This window comes from Varanus komodoensis, unplaced genomic scaffold, assembly GCF_004798865.1.
Source record: "Varanus komodoensis strain SLA01 unplaced genomic scaffold, ASM479886v1 scaffold4, whole genome shotgun sequence".
NCBI lineage: Eukaryota > Metazoa > Chordata > Lepidosauria > Squamata > Varanidae > Varanus > Varanus komodoensis.
The window spans coordinates 7,376,021-7,391,170 of record NW_025335941.1 but is presented as its reverse complement, the minus strand read 5'-3'; the positions used below and the strand labels follow the sequence as shown (position 1 = coordinate 7,391,170).

Below are 15,150 nucleotides of genomic sequence, written 5' to 3'. Positions count from 1 at the left end.
TAGACATTTCAATATCTTGGCCTAAGCAGTGGATCCATTTAGGACTCATTTTAGTCTTAAAAATATTTCTGTGTCCCTGAGTCTCTTGTATAGAATCAAATCCTTCACAAGCAGCTATCTACCACGAGATTTTAAAGGTTACTTGTTTAAGTGTGAACTGGTTGGGAAGTTTCACAATTTTCCAGGGGAAAGGAACAAAGAACACTGGCCTTTTCTAGGACATGAAGAGTGACCTGAAAGTGCATCATGATGAGCAAGATGGTATCTCTTGCTGTTCCTTGGCTGCGGGGTGTCTCTTCCATAGTGTGCGGGATGCGTGGCCCTGCCTGTCATCTCCTGTGCTGCACAGGAGCTCGAGCCCTGAGCACTTCTGCATCTGTCGGTGGCGGGGAGGCCTCGGGGAGCCCTCCTGGGGCTGGGGCTGGGGCTGGGGCTGGTATGAGACGCTGTCTTCGTCGGTGCCTGTCTTGTGGATGGAGTCGGGCTTGGTAGCACTGCAGGCCCTGTCAGGGCTTCCCTGGTGGTCTACAGTAATAGCTGCCAGGACTGCCTCTCGCCGCCCAGCGTCCTTGTTAAGTTGGAAAATTTACAGCCTGAAATTCAGAGTTTGGCTAAGTGTCTTCGCTATGAAGTTTCAATTTGTGCAAAACAACAGGAGTGGTCTGAAAAATCAGCCAGGTTCTATTTCAGGAAGAATCTTAAGAGAATTGTCTCAGAGCTGTATGTTCAAGATCATTGCCACCCTTTCAAGGCCAAGCTGCTCATATGGATACAGATTCCAATATGGGTCTTCATTTCTGTAGCTTTGCGTAACCTTAGTGTTGGTAGTGGAACATCTGAAGGGCCTTCCATTCAAGAGCAGCTTTCCACTCTGGCTTATGGACCTCGCTATACCTGACTCAACCTGGATTTTGCTGATCATTCTTGGAACTCTCAATTTGCTGATAGTGGAGATTTTTGCTTTATGAAAAACCAACCCAACCAAGTTTCAGAAGTATGCCACTAACTTCTTTCGAGGAACTTCTGTATTTATGATCCCAATTGCTGCAATGGTACCTTCATCCATAGCTTTGTATTGGATGTCCTCAAGCTTCATGGGACTTGTATTCAACCTTCTTCTTCATTCTCCTGCATTTCATAGACTATGTCACATACCGTGGGCCAAGTCTCATTCAGATACTCCTTACAGAGACATTGTTGCTGCCTTCTGTGTGAAGTATTTCTTGACATAAAGTATTTGTACTGTGAGGCATCCAACTGATTGAAATTGAATGATCTGTCAAAAGATTGATATTTAATCTGGCAGCTCCACAGTAGGAATAATAACAAGTGTATTCATTTTGATAATAAAGAAATTCAAATCACTAAAAAAAAAGAGTGACCTAAAAGTGCTTCCTTAAAATAAGCCAGCCATCAATTTCACAGTTGTGTACAGGGAATTATTATACTCAAAGCTCTACATAATTCAAGTTTATCTGCATCAAACTATCCTTATAGATAAAATTAACATGGGGCACAAAAATATATTTTAAAAAACTGCTCTGAAATTATATGACCGTTAGGGGGAAATGATCCTCTCACCACTCCTGCAACTGTAGAGCAAACCAAATATTTACAGTCCTTTTGAAGTTATTTAGTTAGGACTCAGTTACTTAGTCACAAAATAAAATAAAGGTGTGCCATATGTCAGCAATTGTATAGTTCCTTGGGTTGGGCTTAGCTAGACATTACATGTAAGGGTTTATTTTAACAAACTGATTTGTTGTTGATTTTTAACTTGCTTCAGCAGAACAATTTGGAGAGAAGAAATCGTGGGGAGAACATAGTCATTTTCCACCTGTTATTTCTCTGTTCTTAGTTCTATACATACACTAAGCAGCATTTTCCCTGTGAGATTTGAAAGGTATGTTTGCAATCTGAATACAGAGAAACTCCTCTCCCCCTGAATTATGGTGAGCAACAACCTATGATTCAGAAGAATTACAATGAAGTTGACTCAGCAGCCTCACTAGAAACTTGGCCAGAAGTACTGCTGTAGCAAGACCGTATAAAGAAATTCTTACTCTCCCATGCAAGGATTACAACTATCAGACTTTAGTTTTGAAGGTCCATGAGTTATTTCTTTCTCTTTTCTTCTTCTTTCTTTCACACTTGTTAAACAAGACTGACTGCATCACTGAGATGGGCACTGCTGGAAACTAACTCTGACCAAATGCCAAAGATGGAACAAGAGAGATTTTATAGGCTCAGGGGCTTGGCAACCATGCAGAGATTGCATCAGCCGATATGCACATTGTTGGTCCGGCAGGGGGCATGAGACGGTTCCAAGCGTATCTTTGGCAAACTAAGCATTATCCCACAGTTTTTGGTAAGTTGATTCTCAGAGAAGCAAAAATGGAAACCCTGTACATTAATCTAGAAGCATATGAATAACCAGAAAATGTTGAGCGTTGTTTGCCCTGCTGCCTAGAGTTCAAACTGTGCTTGTGAACAGCTGCATCAAATCTTCACAATCTTGTGCTGAGTCACCTTTCAAGATCATTTCTATATGTTAAAGAGATCTAAAAATTCTACATTTTAATCGTAACCAATGTCCAACTTATTTCCTAATATGTAAAACTGGATACAATTGCCACTATGGAGATTTTTTAAGCCAATCCATAGAAGTATGAAAAGATTACCTGCATTTAGCTGTGTTTCTATGGAAAGAAATGTGTTTGGTAAGGTTACCAAGACATTTGGCATACAACCACTATCTTGCATGGCAACTTTGCACTCATCTTCAAGATTCTTCCTAATGTACATCTTGAGATATTTTATTTCAGATCTTTGACTGGCTCAGAATTTTGAAAGAAATTAGTTGAAAATCTGCTCACATGCTATACAGGTATGCTAAGCATCACTGAGGGCTCAGCAACCCAGCACCTCTCTCTTCTATCAAATGTTGTCATTTCAGTCTTAAGATGACTTACAGGTACCCTCTCATGACTGCATTATCTATCATAAAGACTAGTTTGACTTTCTAGAAAGAAAACCTGTCTTCTCTTTGTCAGACCAATTTGTATTAATGCATCTAATTAAATTCAAGGAGTGGTGTATTTGAGGATTGTTGGAGAGGGGAACTAAGCAAGCCTGATCTCAAGCTACTAGAAGACAAATCTATATCTAATTTATATCTAACTGTAGCCAGTTGGTGTACTTCCCCAACCCTGGTGCCTTCCAAATATTTCAGGCAACAATATCCAACAGTGCCTGCCAATGTGTCCAATGGTCAGGGATTGAATTGTAGTCCAAAACATTGAGATGGCCCCAGGTTGGAGAAGGCTTGGTTAGAGTATCAGGCCCAGCTTCAAATTCCCATACAGTTCTCCTCAGTGGTGTCATTCTGCAAGCACAAAGCTTTCCCCTCACCTACTTCGGAAAAACCCCATTTTCATCCTGGAACAAGTAGCTATCCAATATTTTGACTCCATTTAAACAAGCACTAGCGGAACAATCCTGCCTCTTGTATTTTTTCTGCTAGTGTAGCATATTGGATATAACCCAAAGCTCTCTGAGTGACCTTGTCCCATCACTGTCTCTCAGCCTAATCTTCTTTAGGATTGTTATTTAGATGGTGTTTGAGAGGGGAAGTTCCATTTATGCTGAGCTCCATAGGGGAAGGTTGGATTAATGTAATAAATAAATTAGTTATATACCTATTCTCTCATTTCAAATTTCTGAATTCTCAGTGCAGGCTGGAAATTCTCTTCCTGCAGTGCATTTTTCACTCAAAGTGATAATCCTCTCCTTTGTGATACGATAATCTTTTCAATGACCCTATTATATTGCCACAACTAAGGATAAGGATGTGCAGAACAGCCAATCCTACTGCTAGCGGTTCCTTCCATACCTGCCAACACTTCAAAGCCGCTAGGATGCACTTTTGCAAGAATGTTCATCGCCGCCTTCCATGCTTTTACAAATTGTATATATACTTGTAGTGAACTCAATTATCCAAGTGCCAGCACGTGTGTAGCCAAAACAGCCCCACCCATGCACAAGGAGAAGGAATCTGCAGGCCTGGTGCACCACAATGCTTGTGGAACCACAAAAACTTGACAGGATGTGCTGAAAGGGAAGCACCCTCTCCATGAGAAAAAGGAACAGTCCAATGAGGGCTGCCCATGGGTAAGCGGAAACACAATGGTGTCTAGAAGATGGAGAGGGCATGGTTGTCTGGAACCCTGAAGAGCAGCTCTCTGTACCATAACATTTTGTTGCTGCATTTCAGGTTTAACTTTTATGCTTTCTATAGCAAAGTTATGATTATAATATGAGCCAGTAGTATCTCATGGCCTGACAGCTTTAATCTGGAGCCAACTTTATGTTCCATCTGCTTGAAGTGTTTATCTTTTGTTCTTTTGCTACAATTTTTAAAGGGCTTTTCACCCCCCACATACAATTACATATGTCTTTCTATTTATGCCTGCATGAACAATTTATAGTATTTTATGAAATAAGACTTACACTCAAGGAATATACATCACCAGATCCTCTGATACGGAATATCATCGTATCTGGACTGCCTTCCAAATTAACATCTATGTGCTAACTTGAGGCACAATGTTATGCACATTCATAGGGGGAAAAGTCTTATAATTCCCAGCATTCCCCTGAATGCATGGCTGGCTGAGGAATGCTGGGAATTGTAGGACTATTTTCTGTTAAAATATGCATACAATTGTGCCTGTTATTGCACCAATATTTATTTTCCCCTTTACAAGGAAACCATGAGCCCAAATGGACCCAAAGCCTTACAGCCTATTTATTTTCACTTACTTGCAGCATGTTTTTATTTTTGTCTCTATAGGGCTTACAGAAACTTGAGCCTCTGGCAGTTTCTTTGGAATGGTCTAACAGTCTGTAATCAACATATTTTTTCCATCTCTAATAGCAGCAACCGACCTAGCCAGCTAACTAGCCATCATTCCAAATACATATCAGACCCCATTAATGTAACTGTGTATGACAAAGATCGTGGGAGATCAAAACCTGCAACCTGTTAAACTCCTCTATGATATCATATCACCTACATTGTGTTTCTCATGCAATGAGCAAAACCAGTCAGTGGTGAGGTGCAGCTGAGCAGCTACAAGCAGTCCATGCTGCATCCATTGTTTTTATCACCATTTTCAAAAACTCCCTCCACATAAAGCTATTCTCTCACAAGTGACCTTTTAAAGTACACACAACTAACAATGAGAAACCCTTTTTTGCTGCACATATGGTGCTACCCAAGTACAGGGGTTTTTTCAAAGAACAATGATGTCAGGTCACTGCCCCAAGTGACCCACAATCTAAAGCAGACACAACAGCAGGATACAACCGAAGAAGGGGGAATGAGTGCATAGGTAAGCTCCAACTACATGTATTTTGGCTTAGCTACAAAAAGGTTAGAGATTAGAGAGGTGATCCAAAAACTTCCTAGAAAATTCTGAGATATTCCTTTATTTAAAGAAAATAAAGCAAGGGGTTACACAAAGGCATTCTGAGGGGCAGTTCCAGGCATTAGAAATGTAAGAAAATGAAGCTGCTTTAGAGGAAAGCCTTAAGAAAATAATTTGCTGACAAATTTCAGATTAAATTAATAGCAGTTGTTCAGGTGGAGTAAAATGATGGTCATCATCCACTGATTCCAGATGTATGAACTCAAACCTCATGGGGATGGGGGACACTGAGTATGAAGCATAACTTTAAAATGTATCAAAAGAATTCATGCTTACCATACTGTAACTATGCTAGAAACCAGGCAGAACCATGCAGATTCCATGAGAAGGTCAATCATAGCTTCATCTGCTGCCAGTTCTGTTACCAAATCCCAGCTACTGTAACTTGGCTGTGCCATCTCCTGTTTACAGGTATATTTAAATAACCAGATTACAGATTATCCAGCCATATTTAGAAGGTTTCTATGGTGATTCCTGTCACCTCCTGGGACGATCAATATGTGGTATGTCTGCCTTAAGGTTTTCCCCTCATATGTATGGGTGTATGTATATGTATTATATATATAACATCTTCAGGCAAGCAGATCAAAATTGTTCATTCCTAATTGATTTCTAACAATCCCTTCTCTTTGCAGTCTTTTTCAAGACTTGCCAGCCTTCAATGCCATGGGCGTACTCTTTTTTTCCTTTTTTTTTTTTTTTTTGGCCAGGGATGGCCAATTTCTCCTGTAAACATTGGAGATGGGTGGGAACTAAAGTTTCTCATCAGGTTTATTTTGCTTTTTCTGTAGTCAAGAGTCCATTCCTGATGCCTGAATTCCCATTGTGGTTTTTTCTGGAGCTGCCTAAAGACAGGACCCTTTCACTGAAGCAGGAGACTTGAAACAATGTATATTTGTGGCATTCCTGTATTTGCAAGGTTCTTCAGGAAATGTAGAAAGACATTTGTCTCACAGATACATTTGTTCTTGCTGATGCTATTCCTCATTAAGAAATGCATCTATAATAAGCCTTTCTTTAATCAGGTATTTGCCTAAACAGATTGTCTGTTTGCACCCAAGCCTGCATGAATGGGGCCCTGTCTAGATCATTTGGTTAGGCACTTGCTGTAAAAAGTACCATGTCTCCAGATTCGCCAGGAATTTCACTCTCATGGATTATGAGCCTTCAATTGTCTTCAGAGCACAATTCAAGATTCCAGTGGCTGTAGCTGCTGAGCAAAGTCTAGTCATGAGATGAAACCAATAGGCAGGATTACACAGGTTTTGCTCCCAGGCAAAATCAGTGTGGGGTTGAAAAGCAAGTAACAATGTTAGGAAAGCATCAAAGGAGCAAAAGAAAGTATTGATTTGAGTACCATTGAGTAGCAGCTTTCTAATTTCCAAGTATCCGGCAGGATGGAAAACTGAAGGGAATGATGTTACAAGTGAAGGTGCCTTAGCATCATCCCAGGCACATGGCAGCCTCTGATCATGTCCAATATCCAATTTGCATTTCAAGGAAAAATTCTAACTTTAATACAAAACATCTACCATACTACTATGGTCAGTGGTGCTTTTAAACCCATTAATAAAAATCTTAGTAAGTTGTGCAGAGTGGCATTTTAATGAACTTTTCACTACTTTTTGACTATCCTGGTACAGAATAATTCATGCAGTCACAAATCGCATTGTAAAGATGCCGTAAAGTAATCCCTTGGGTAATATAGAGAGAGGGACCATAGTTCTGTGGTAGAGCTTTACATGTAGGGAGTCTCTTCAGTTCCAGCCCAAGCATATCCAGCTTTATTTTTTAAAGAAAATGCAAGTGATGGGAAAGTGCACTCGGGGCCCTACATAGCCCTAGTCAGACAGACAATAATCTGGCCTGCTAAAAGATAGTTTCCTATGATCTCACAAGGCTAAAATGCACTGAGATTACTCCAGCTGCAGATCTGAGGAGATGCCCAACAAAGCTTCCTTTCAAGGTGTCCTGTTCAATTGTTACTCTTCTCCTACCCCTATTACAGTTTTACCTTGCAGCAGTAGTAAGAGCTACAAGCCACCATTTCAAATATTCCACCATGTCTTAATATATTAACACAGCATTACTCCAAGGCATTGTGGGAAATTCTACATGGCCATTTAAAATGTATCATGCTAGGCTCCAGAACTTCATGGGAAATTTGAAATGGATGTAGTCACCCATCACCCTGTTTAGACCTGACAACTTCCCAACAGTGCTAAGTCTGTCTACAAATCTGACAAAAGGTTAATCACAGGCCCCAAGGCGTAATCTAGTAAAACCAGATTCATTTACAGGCAGGATTGTTAGCTTTGAAGTGTATTTTTAACTTGAAAAATCAAAACTGAAGCCAAAACTGGAATTAATTCCATCACAATTATTAAAATCATGTTTTAAATTTAAAAGTAGACTAAGGCCATTATATTCATCTGATATCTGGACTAAAAGATTTAATAGGATTAAGAAAGTGAGAACTGTAATTCAGATAGATCAACTGTGCAATGTGATGCATATGTACTCAAAAGTAATTTTGATTTGGTTTAGTGGGGTTTATTCCAAGGAAACTGAGCACAGGACTGCAATTTCGGGATGTTTAGGTATCAGGGGTTGTTTCCAGAGGTCACCTTGAACCTTTAGTATGGTAGCTTCCCTGAGGACTAAATTAGTTATTTTATAAATCAAAAACTAAAAATGATATTGTCTTATTTTTTAACTCTAATTTTGCTTTGGGATTCCTTTTGGGGCCCAAAGGCTTCATATAAACAATTTGGTTAAGACATTAAAGCACAGACAACTAGCAGTTACTTACTTCTGGCAAAAGACATTGGAATTAGGGGCTTTTACTCTTAAATATGCCAAATTGAATTGAGAGTCTGGGCTAGGAATATAGGACTGTCTGTACCCACATGGTCATATCACCTATTATAAAGGCAAAACATATGGGAACATGATCTTAGTGATAAACAAAATCAAATCTCCTTGATCCTAGTGCCTTTGAGTTGCTTGCTCCTTGATTCAGGAAAAAATAATAATAAATAAAATGTATGACTTTCTACATAAACTACCTAGCCTTTAACTTAATGTATTCTATAGATGGTCATTTTTAATGTAGTGTAGGTACAAGCATTAACATATTGGCTTGCATTAAATGCACATTTCAATTTAAGTCATTTTATTTTTATAAAGAAATACAATAATTTTAAAAATTATTTACATCCTATTTTTAATAATCAATTATTCACTCACTTGAATGAATTATGCCTTTCATATTTCCTCACCTCCTTCAACTAAGATATAGCCCACAATAGCTAACTATTCATAATTTATGTATGTAAATATACTTTTAATCTGCCCAAGAACTAAGACTCTCTATATGAATTGTTTGAGACTCAAAAAGCCTAGGGGGATTTCAGCTCTGAACGCTTATGATATATTTGTGTCAATGTTTTCATCAATATAGGATATGTTTATTTGAAAAATGCATGATCTGAAACTTTAAGTGATACTATTAAAGTGGACCAGTCAACTGTTGTGAAAAAATGGTTTAAGAGGATTATGGATTAGACTGTGTATATGTTAATACAGCTTCACTGGACTGATGCATTCAGAAACAATAGTAAAGATGAACAAATGTTCAAGTACAATACTCGAGGCAATATATGGAATGAATGAAGAAGCTGATTTGGAGATCAAGTGCTTCAATATGAAAACATGCACCTCACAAAAAATATACTGTGTGGTTTTGGTAACTTTGATCTGATTAGCTGTAAGTATTAAGCCAGCTTCATAAATAACTTGGCTTTAAAAAGATTGACCTGTATCCATATACTTTATAAACATCCTACATTCAGTCTAATTCTATAATTCTATGATTCTTTAATTGTTGAATTGCAATTAAATATGTCTTTAAAAAGGCAGAATATTTTCCACTTTCTGGGGCTTTTTCCATTGTATATATGCTGTTTTGAAAAGTCATTCCTTGAGATCAGTAGGTAACCTGCACAATAAATGAATGTATTTTACCTCTCACTTTAATCCATGGAAAAGTTCTCATTGATTTAAAGCTGGATATACCCAACATGCGGTGTGGCATCCATACATTCAGAGGTCCCCACAGGACATAAGTGAACTAACACACATCTATTGTCACAGCAGAACGGGCAAGCTGAAGCACATGTTGTAATCACGCTGGGAGGTCTAGATGCGTTCAATGATGACAACTAGACAGATGATGTCCTGGGAACCTCATGTACATTGCCTTGAATTCCGTGAGGGAAGAAAGGCAAGACAGAAATGTACTAATTACACAGAATAAATGGTGACACAGTGTGATGTCAGAGAGGGAAGAGAAGGTTCCACGTTGCTGTTAGCCCTCCACAGTCAGGCACTACTCCTGCGGTGGGCTGAACCAAGCCCATAGAACAGTGGTTCAGAGAATCGCTTTATCTACATTTTGTGAGTTACAGATAATAACATTTAATTCAAGTAGAGAGCCACAGTATGAAAACAGTTAAGTCCATTTAAGTCAATATATTTACTTATTTATTTTAGAATATACTCTACATCTGAATAAAAAAGTTTTAAATAGTATTCAATGCAGTAGAACAATGGGACCTTTATATTTCCATTGAAAAATGGATGCATATTAGTTAACTGGTTAATCTTCTGCAATAAAATATAAACAGTTCTTAATGGCATATTTGCAGCCTCATATCAACCAGTTCTACATGGTATGGAAAGGTAAGTGTCTTTATTCAAAGGAGAACAATAACTGTTCACCTGATCTGTTAAAAAATTAACTAGTACAGATGAACGTACATTTTTCTGTTGGTAAAAAATAGACACCTCCAGTTCTAAGAGCATGCAAGGAATATAATTCTTAGGCTTTATATACATATATATTAACATTACAAAAGTAGTGCAAAAACAGGAAAGAAGTGATGCAATTGCCACTACTGTTGCCGCCACCACACACGTGTGCACACACTGTCTTCCAGTGATTGCACACACACTTTCAGTAACTGGCCTGGGCCACTGTACATCCTTCTGAGTCCTCAACATCTGGAAACTCTGTAGTTGGCAGCCTATCTATGCCTGCTACTCAGATGGAAATTTATCCCCCTGCCTCCCGGAATATTTAGTTGCCAGCAACAAACCCCCAGTAGGATTTGCCTAGCATCTCCACCCCACCTTTTCATCTCCATCTTCTTCTCTTCCAGACACTTTTATGTCCCACTGTCCTGGATGTGCCTTCGCTGCCTTCCACAAAATGACAAAGTAGCATCTCTTTCAACATATATGCATGCGCACACACACACCCTCTCACACACAGCACACACTTCCCTCCTGCTAGCATCCTTCCCTAGCCCTTTCCAGTCCCCCGTTTCCCCATCCCCGGAATCTCTCACCCCAGCAGGCAGGCAGGCAGGCAGGCAGGCCAGGTTTTCCCCCTCCCTGACTCAGTGCCCCCAGTTGTTGACGCCGATCTCCTGCTTGTATCTGTTGGTAAGCACGTTGGCCTTGCGGGTGAGTTTGGAGAGCACAGTGTGCAGTCCGCTCAAGTGGTAATGAAACTGCTTCTCCAGATCCTCCTCCACCTCTTCTTCCTCGGAGATGCCCCGGCTAATGTCCACAGCGCCGGGCCCTCCGTTCAGCTTGTCCTTCTTCCTGCTGGCAGCCTCCTCGCTCGCCTGCTGCAACACGCCCCACTCGATGTCGTTGCGGATGGACTTGAGCAGCACGTAGTGACTGTACATATCTCTGCAGGAGCAATAGCTGTCGCCGTTGGGGGTCAGCTGGGCCTCCCTTTCTCCGCAGCGGCCCCCCGAGTCCAGCTCATCCAGCATGAGAGGCACATCCCGAAGCAGGCTGGGCACCATCACCGTCTGGTCCATGTTGTTGACGGCCCCGATGAACCGGTTCATGGCATTGAAGAGGGAGTGCTTTTGGCTGTACGAGTCGCAAATCTGCATCATCCTGGCGGCGGCGGCGGCTACCGGGAGGGGCACGACGAGAGAAAAGCGGGCGGGAGTGCAGCTCGGCCGCTGCGGTAAGAGGGCGCGCCAAGCAAGCACCGGCTGCTCAGCCAAGATCAATGCGCGGCCCGAGAGAAGCAGGCGCCGAGCCCAGGAGCCTCCCGCAGCGTTCGCTTTTCAAAACCAAGGCGAGGCAAGCGCGCCGGCTCCTTCCTCTCGCACGCAGAAGCAGTGCCTTGGCTGACGACTACGTCGCACTTCTCCACAGCTTTCCTCGCCGCTTCGCAGTTGCACGCTCGCTCGCGGCAAGAAAGTCTCTGCGGCAAAGGAGTGGCTGAAAAGGAGAACAAAAGATGGCGATGAAGACCAGCCTCGCGCCTTGCCCCAAAGTCCCCGCCGCTTCAGCAGTAGCGCCCCCCTCCTCCATCATGCCTGGCTCCTGTTAAAGGCTAAGCTTTCTTTGTCCCCCCGCGCCCGCCTTCTTCCTCCAAACTGTACTAAATATCAGCTCGAATTCCATCCATGAAATAAACCAGACAGGAAAAAAGCGGCACTAACTCCCCACCTTCTCAACGCCCCCTCCTAGAGTCCTTCTTGTATTCTGCGGCGAAAGTCGAGCTACGACTCGGAAAGAAAGACTTTTAGAGTATAATGCAGCGCAGAATTTCTGCGCATACGCAGAGCTCCCGAACAGCCGCAACCTGTCTTTGCACGCTCGGGATGAAGCAAGAGCCTCCCGCAGAGCTGGCCACCCCCGCCCTTAAGGCGCTGCTACATGATTTCCATCTTGCCTCGGCTCTGGACCCTTCCCCGTCAGCCCTACCCGAGTTCCTCTCACGCCTGACTCCGGAATCAGGGGCATACCTACACATGCGTGGCTTTTAGCCGTTGCCTCCGACTGCCGGCTCCGCCCTAGGCGAGAGGAAACCGGCCCTGTAGCTCGCTTTCGTTGTTCCTCCCGCTAAAGGGGGAATTTCCTCCAGTTCCCCCTAAAAGAACTCAGTGGCAAGCGCGGGAAGGGGCTGGCTGAGGCAACAACCGCACCCCACCGCCGACGCACGCACACAATGAATTGCTCGGAAGCGGTGAGCAACCGGTCCGGGAGACCCGGCCAGCTCCCGAAGCAAGCCCGTCAGGGGCGCATCCGTGCGCCCGCTCAAAGCTGCGAGCAGCACTCACCGTGAGCTCCGAGCGCGGAGTGGCTCCCTGCGCGCACTTAGCCGGCTCCGGCAGCGTCCCTGGGTGCTCCTGCAGCCTGAACCCCCGCTCCCATGCCAGGAGCCGTATTTATAGAGTGAACGTTAAAGCAAGGTGTTTCCAAGGGCCACCCCCTTGCTGGGAAGTAAGGGACGGGGGAGGCGTCTCCTTCGCCGTGGCCACATGCAACGCCGAATTCTGCTACCAGGACGAGCCGGCAGCTCCGCCTCCCTTCCGACACTAACTGCGGGGTGGAAGGAGGGGGGGGGGTGGAAGGACGGCCTTGCGCGCACCCGCCTCGGCTGGTGCCGGCTGGGGGAGGGGAAAGCGGCAGACAATCCCGCACCCCACGCGGGTAGCGAGGGGAAAACTTCGCGTCCTTCGAGGTGCTGAACTCGTCTCGGGTTGCAACACAGCCTCAGGATGTCAAATAAACCTGCCTTTCAGGTTGAAATGGAAGAGAAGTTGGCTGGCAAAAGAACACGATGGGGTTTATGGCTTTCCTTCTCTCCTTTTAAGCTCGCTGCTCACTCTAAGGCAGGAACCGGGCTTTTGCTATCATCAAAGCGAAGGAAGCTTGTGGTAAACGGGATCCGTGCACGTTCCCAGACTCCCACTGCGAGGCAGCCCGGCGTGGCTCCTAGAGCGCTATTAAACAGCTCATTGAGACCGGCGTCCAAAATTCGGTGCGATCGCTGCCAAAGCACACAACGAGACAGAATTCTCTGGCATCTGCTGGTGGCAGTTATCTTAAAATACAGAGAACAGCTGAGTAGTAGGGAGAATCTCACAGTCAAGGGCGGGGAAGTTTATTTTCCATCCCAGGAGATTTGGGCGCACTTTTTCGTTTTCTTGCCCGAAGAAGGATGGTGGAGTGGCGGATACTTAGCACGGGCATTTCACCGCATCTCAGCCGTGGTTTTCATGTCGGAGACTTCTCGCGATAATGAAGAGTGTTCCTGAGCCTGTTCAAAATGACTGATAACCCACAGCCAGTTCCTACAACCTTGGAATGCATAGTCAGGAGGATGTTACCAGGAGATTGGCTTTTAGGAAAATGGCTCTCGGACAACCTCAAAGAAAAGAGATCTATCAATTTCTAGTCGCGGAAACACGGGATCAAGCTGGATCAAGGACAGAAGATGTTGAGGGGGTGGATGGAGGAAGGGGGTTGATTTTAAACAAACTTTAGAGAGGGTACTTAGCCTATTCCCTTGGGCTGTTTCCCCTATTAAAATTGCCTCCCACTTTTATCCGACAATGCAAAGACTTGGGGCCCGAGCAACTCTTGATTTTAATCTCATTGTTCAAGGCAGGGATATGTGAAAGCGCTGTTAACTGAGCTCCCAAGATCTAGTGCCTTCCTATAATTCTTGTAGCCCAAACACCTTAAATTCCATCCTGCGCCCTATTGTTTTATGCAACGCCAAGAATGCACGGCTGTGACCGATAGTTGGTGTGTAAAGATATTTGAATGCGTTATTGACCTCGCTGCAAGAACAAATTCAAGCTTGAATTCAGGCTGCCTGGAGAATCATATATGGAAGCTGAGGGGAACGTATAAATGTTTACTTTGGAAATAAGCCACTGAGGTTTTCTGGTCCCTGTACAAAGGAGTGCAGCGTTATAGCTCCAGCCCCGAAGTGACGCTACAAAACAAAACACCCCCAAATTGGTATCCCTTCCAAGTCTCATTCAAAAAAGGCTATTTGTAACACTTCCCTTCTGAAAAAAATCAATAAAATATTTTTTTCTTCTTTGTTTTCCAATCCCCAATCAATGTAACCAAATCAAAACGCCTATCTTCTGGATCGAGCCATTTAGTGCTAGCTTCAAGTTCTCCACATTTGAGCTTTCTCGGCAGGCTACTTCGGAGGAGGGCAAAAGTGCCTTCTTCAACACAAGGCAAAGTCTATCTGATCGGTTTCCCACGGCAAGGAGGAAGAGCAAACGCGCCAGGCTGGGTGTTAAGGAAGTTTTCACGCGTCATCCGCGTGAACACCACCCTTGCCAAGGTGGGTAGGCACGCCAGTCCCTCGTGCTCCTCCAGGCTCCAAGCGCAGCGGTAAAGACAAGCCAGAGGAGTATTTCTGGACCCCCCACCATGCATCATCGGAAAGACAAAAAAGGAGCACCGAAAACGAAGCCGAGTGACGACAAGGATCCGCGCGCAGAGGCGCGCGACACTCCCGGGCCAGGGGAGGACACGCGCGCGAGCGCTTTGGGCAAAAAGCGCTCGCGCGCCGCCTCCCGAAGATGACTCCAGTTCACGTCCGAGACTCAGCGGCCTGTCGGGATCACCCCACAGCCTCACCTCCAGCCTCAGCCAATCGGATCACTTCCTGACCGTCAGACTCCGTCCTCATATGCTAATGAGCCAGTCTCGGCAAGACCCAATCAGCAACAACACTTCCATTCTCTTTCTGCTCCAGCGCCCGTGGCAACAAAGGAGTGGCAGCTGAAAGAGCAGCATGAGGGTCTCGTGG

The 15,150-nt window shown here is 43.8% G+C and overlaps 1 protein-coding gene and 1 pseudogene across 2 annotated transcripts; one reads left to right on the top strand and one right to left on the bottom strand.

Annotated features, from left to right (window-relative positions):
* Positions 1 to 221: 221 nt before the first annotated feature.
* LOC123029115 lies at positions 222 to 1,232 on the top strand (annotated as a pseudogene).
* An 8,775-nt stretch (positions 1,233 to 10,007) lies between these two features.
* MID1IP1 (MID1 interacting protein 1) lies at positions 10,008 to 12,851 on the bottom strand. 2 transcript variants are annotated; one of them, XM_044442305.1, is made up of 2 exons: positions 12,647 to 12,851; positions 10,008 to 11,801 (listed from the first exon to the last, which is right to left on the bottom strand). In XM_044442305.1, the coding sequence occupies exon 2, from the start codon at positions 11,465 to 11,467 to the stop codon at positions 10,952 to 10,954; it is 516 nt and encodes a 171-aa protein (XP_044298240.1). In that variant the 5' UTR covers positions 11,468 to 11,801; positions 12,647 to 12,851; the 3' UTR covers positions 10,008 to 10,951. The 2 variants fall into 2 exon arrangements, with proteins under 2 accessions (XP_044298240.1, XP_044298242.1); XM_044442307.1 differs by lacking the exon at positions 12,647 to 12,851 and adding an exon at positions 12,033 to 12,274.
* Between the last annotated feature and the right edge of the window lie 2,299 nt (positions 12,852 to 15,150).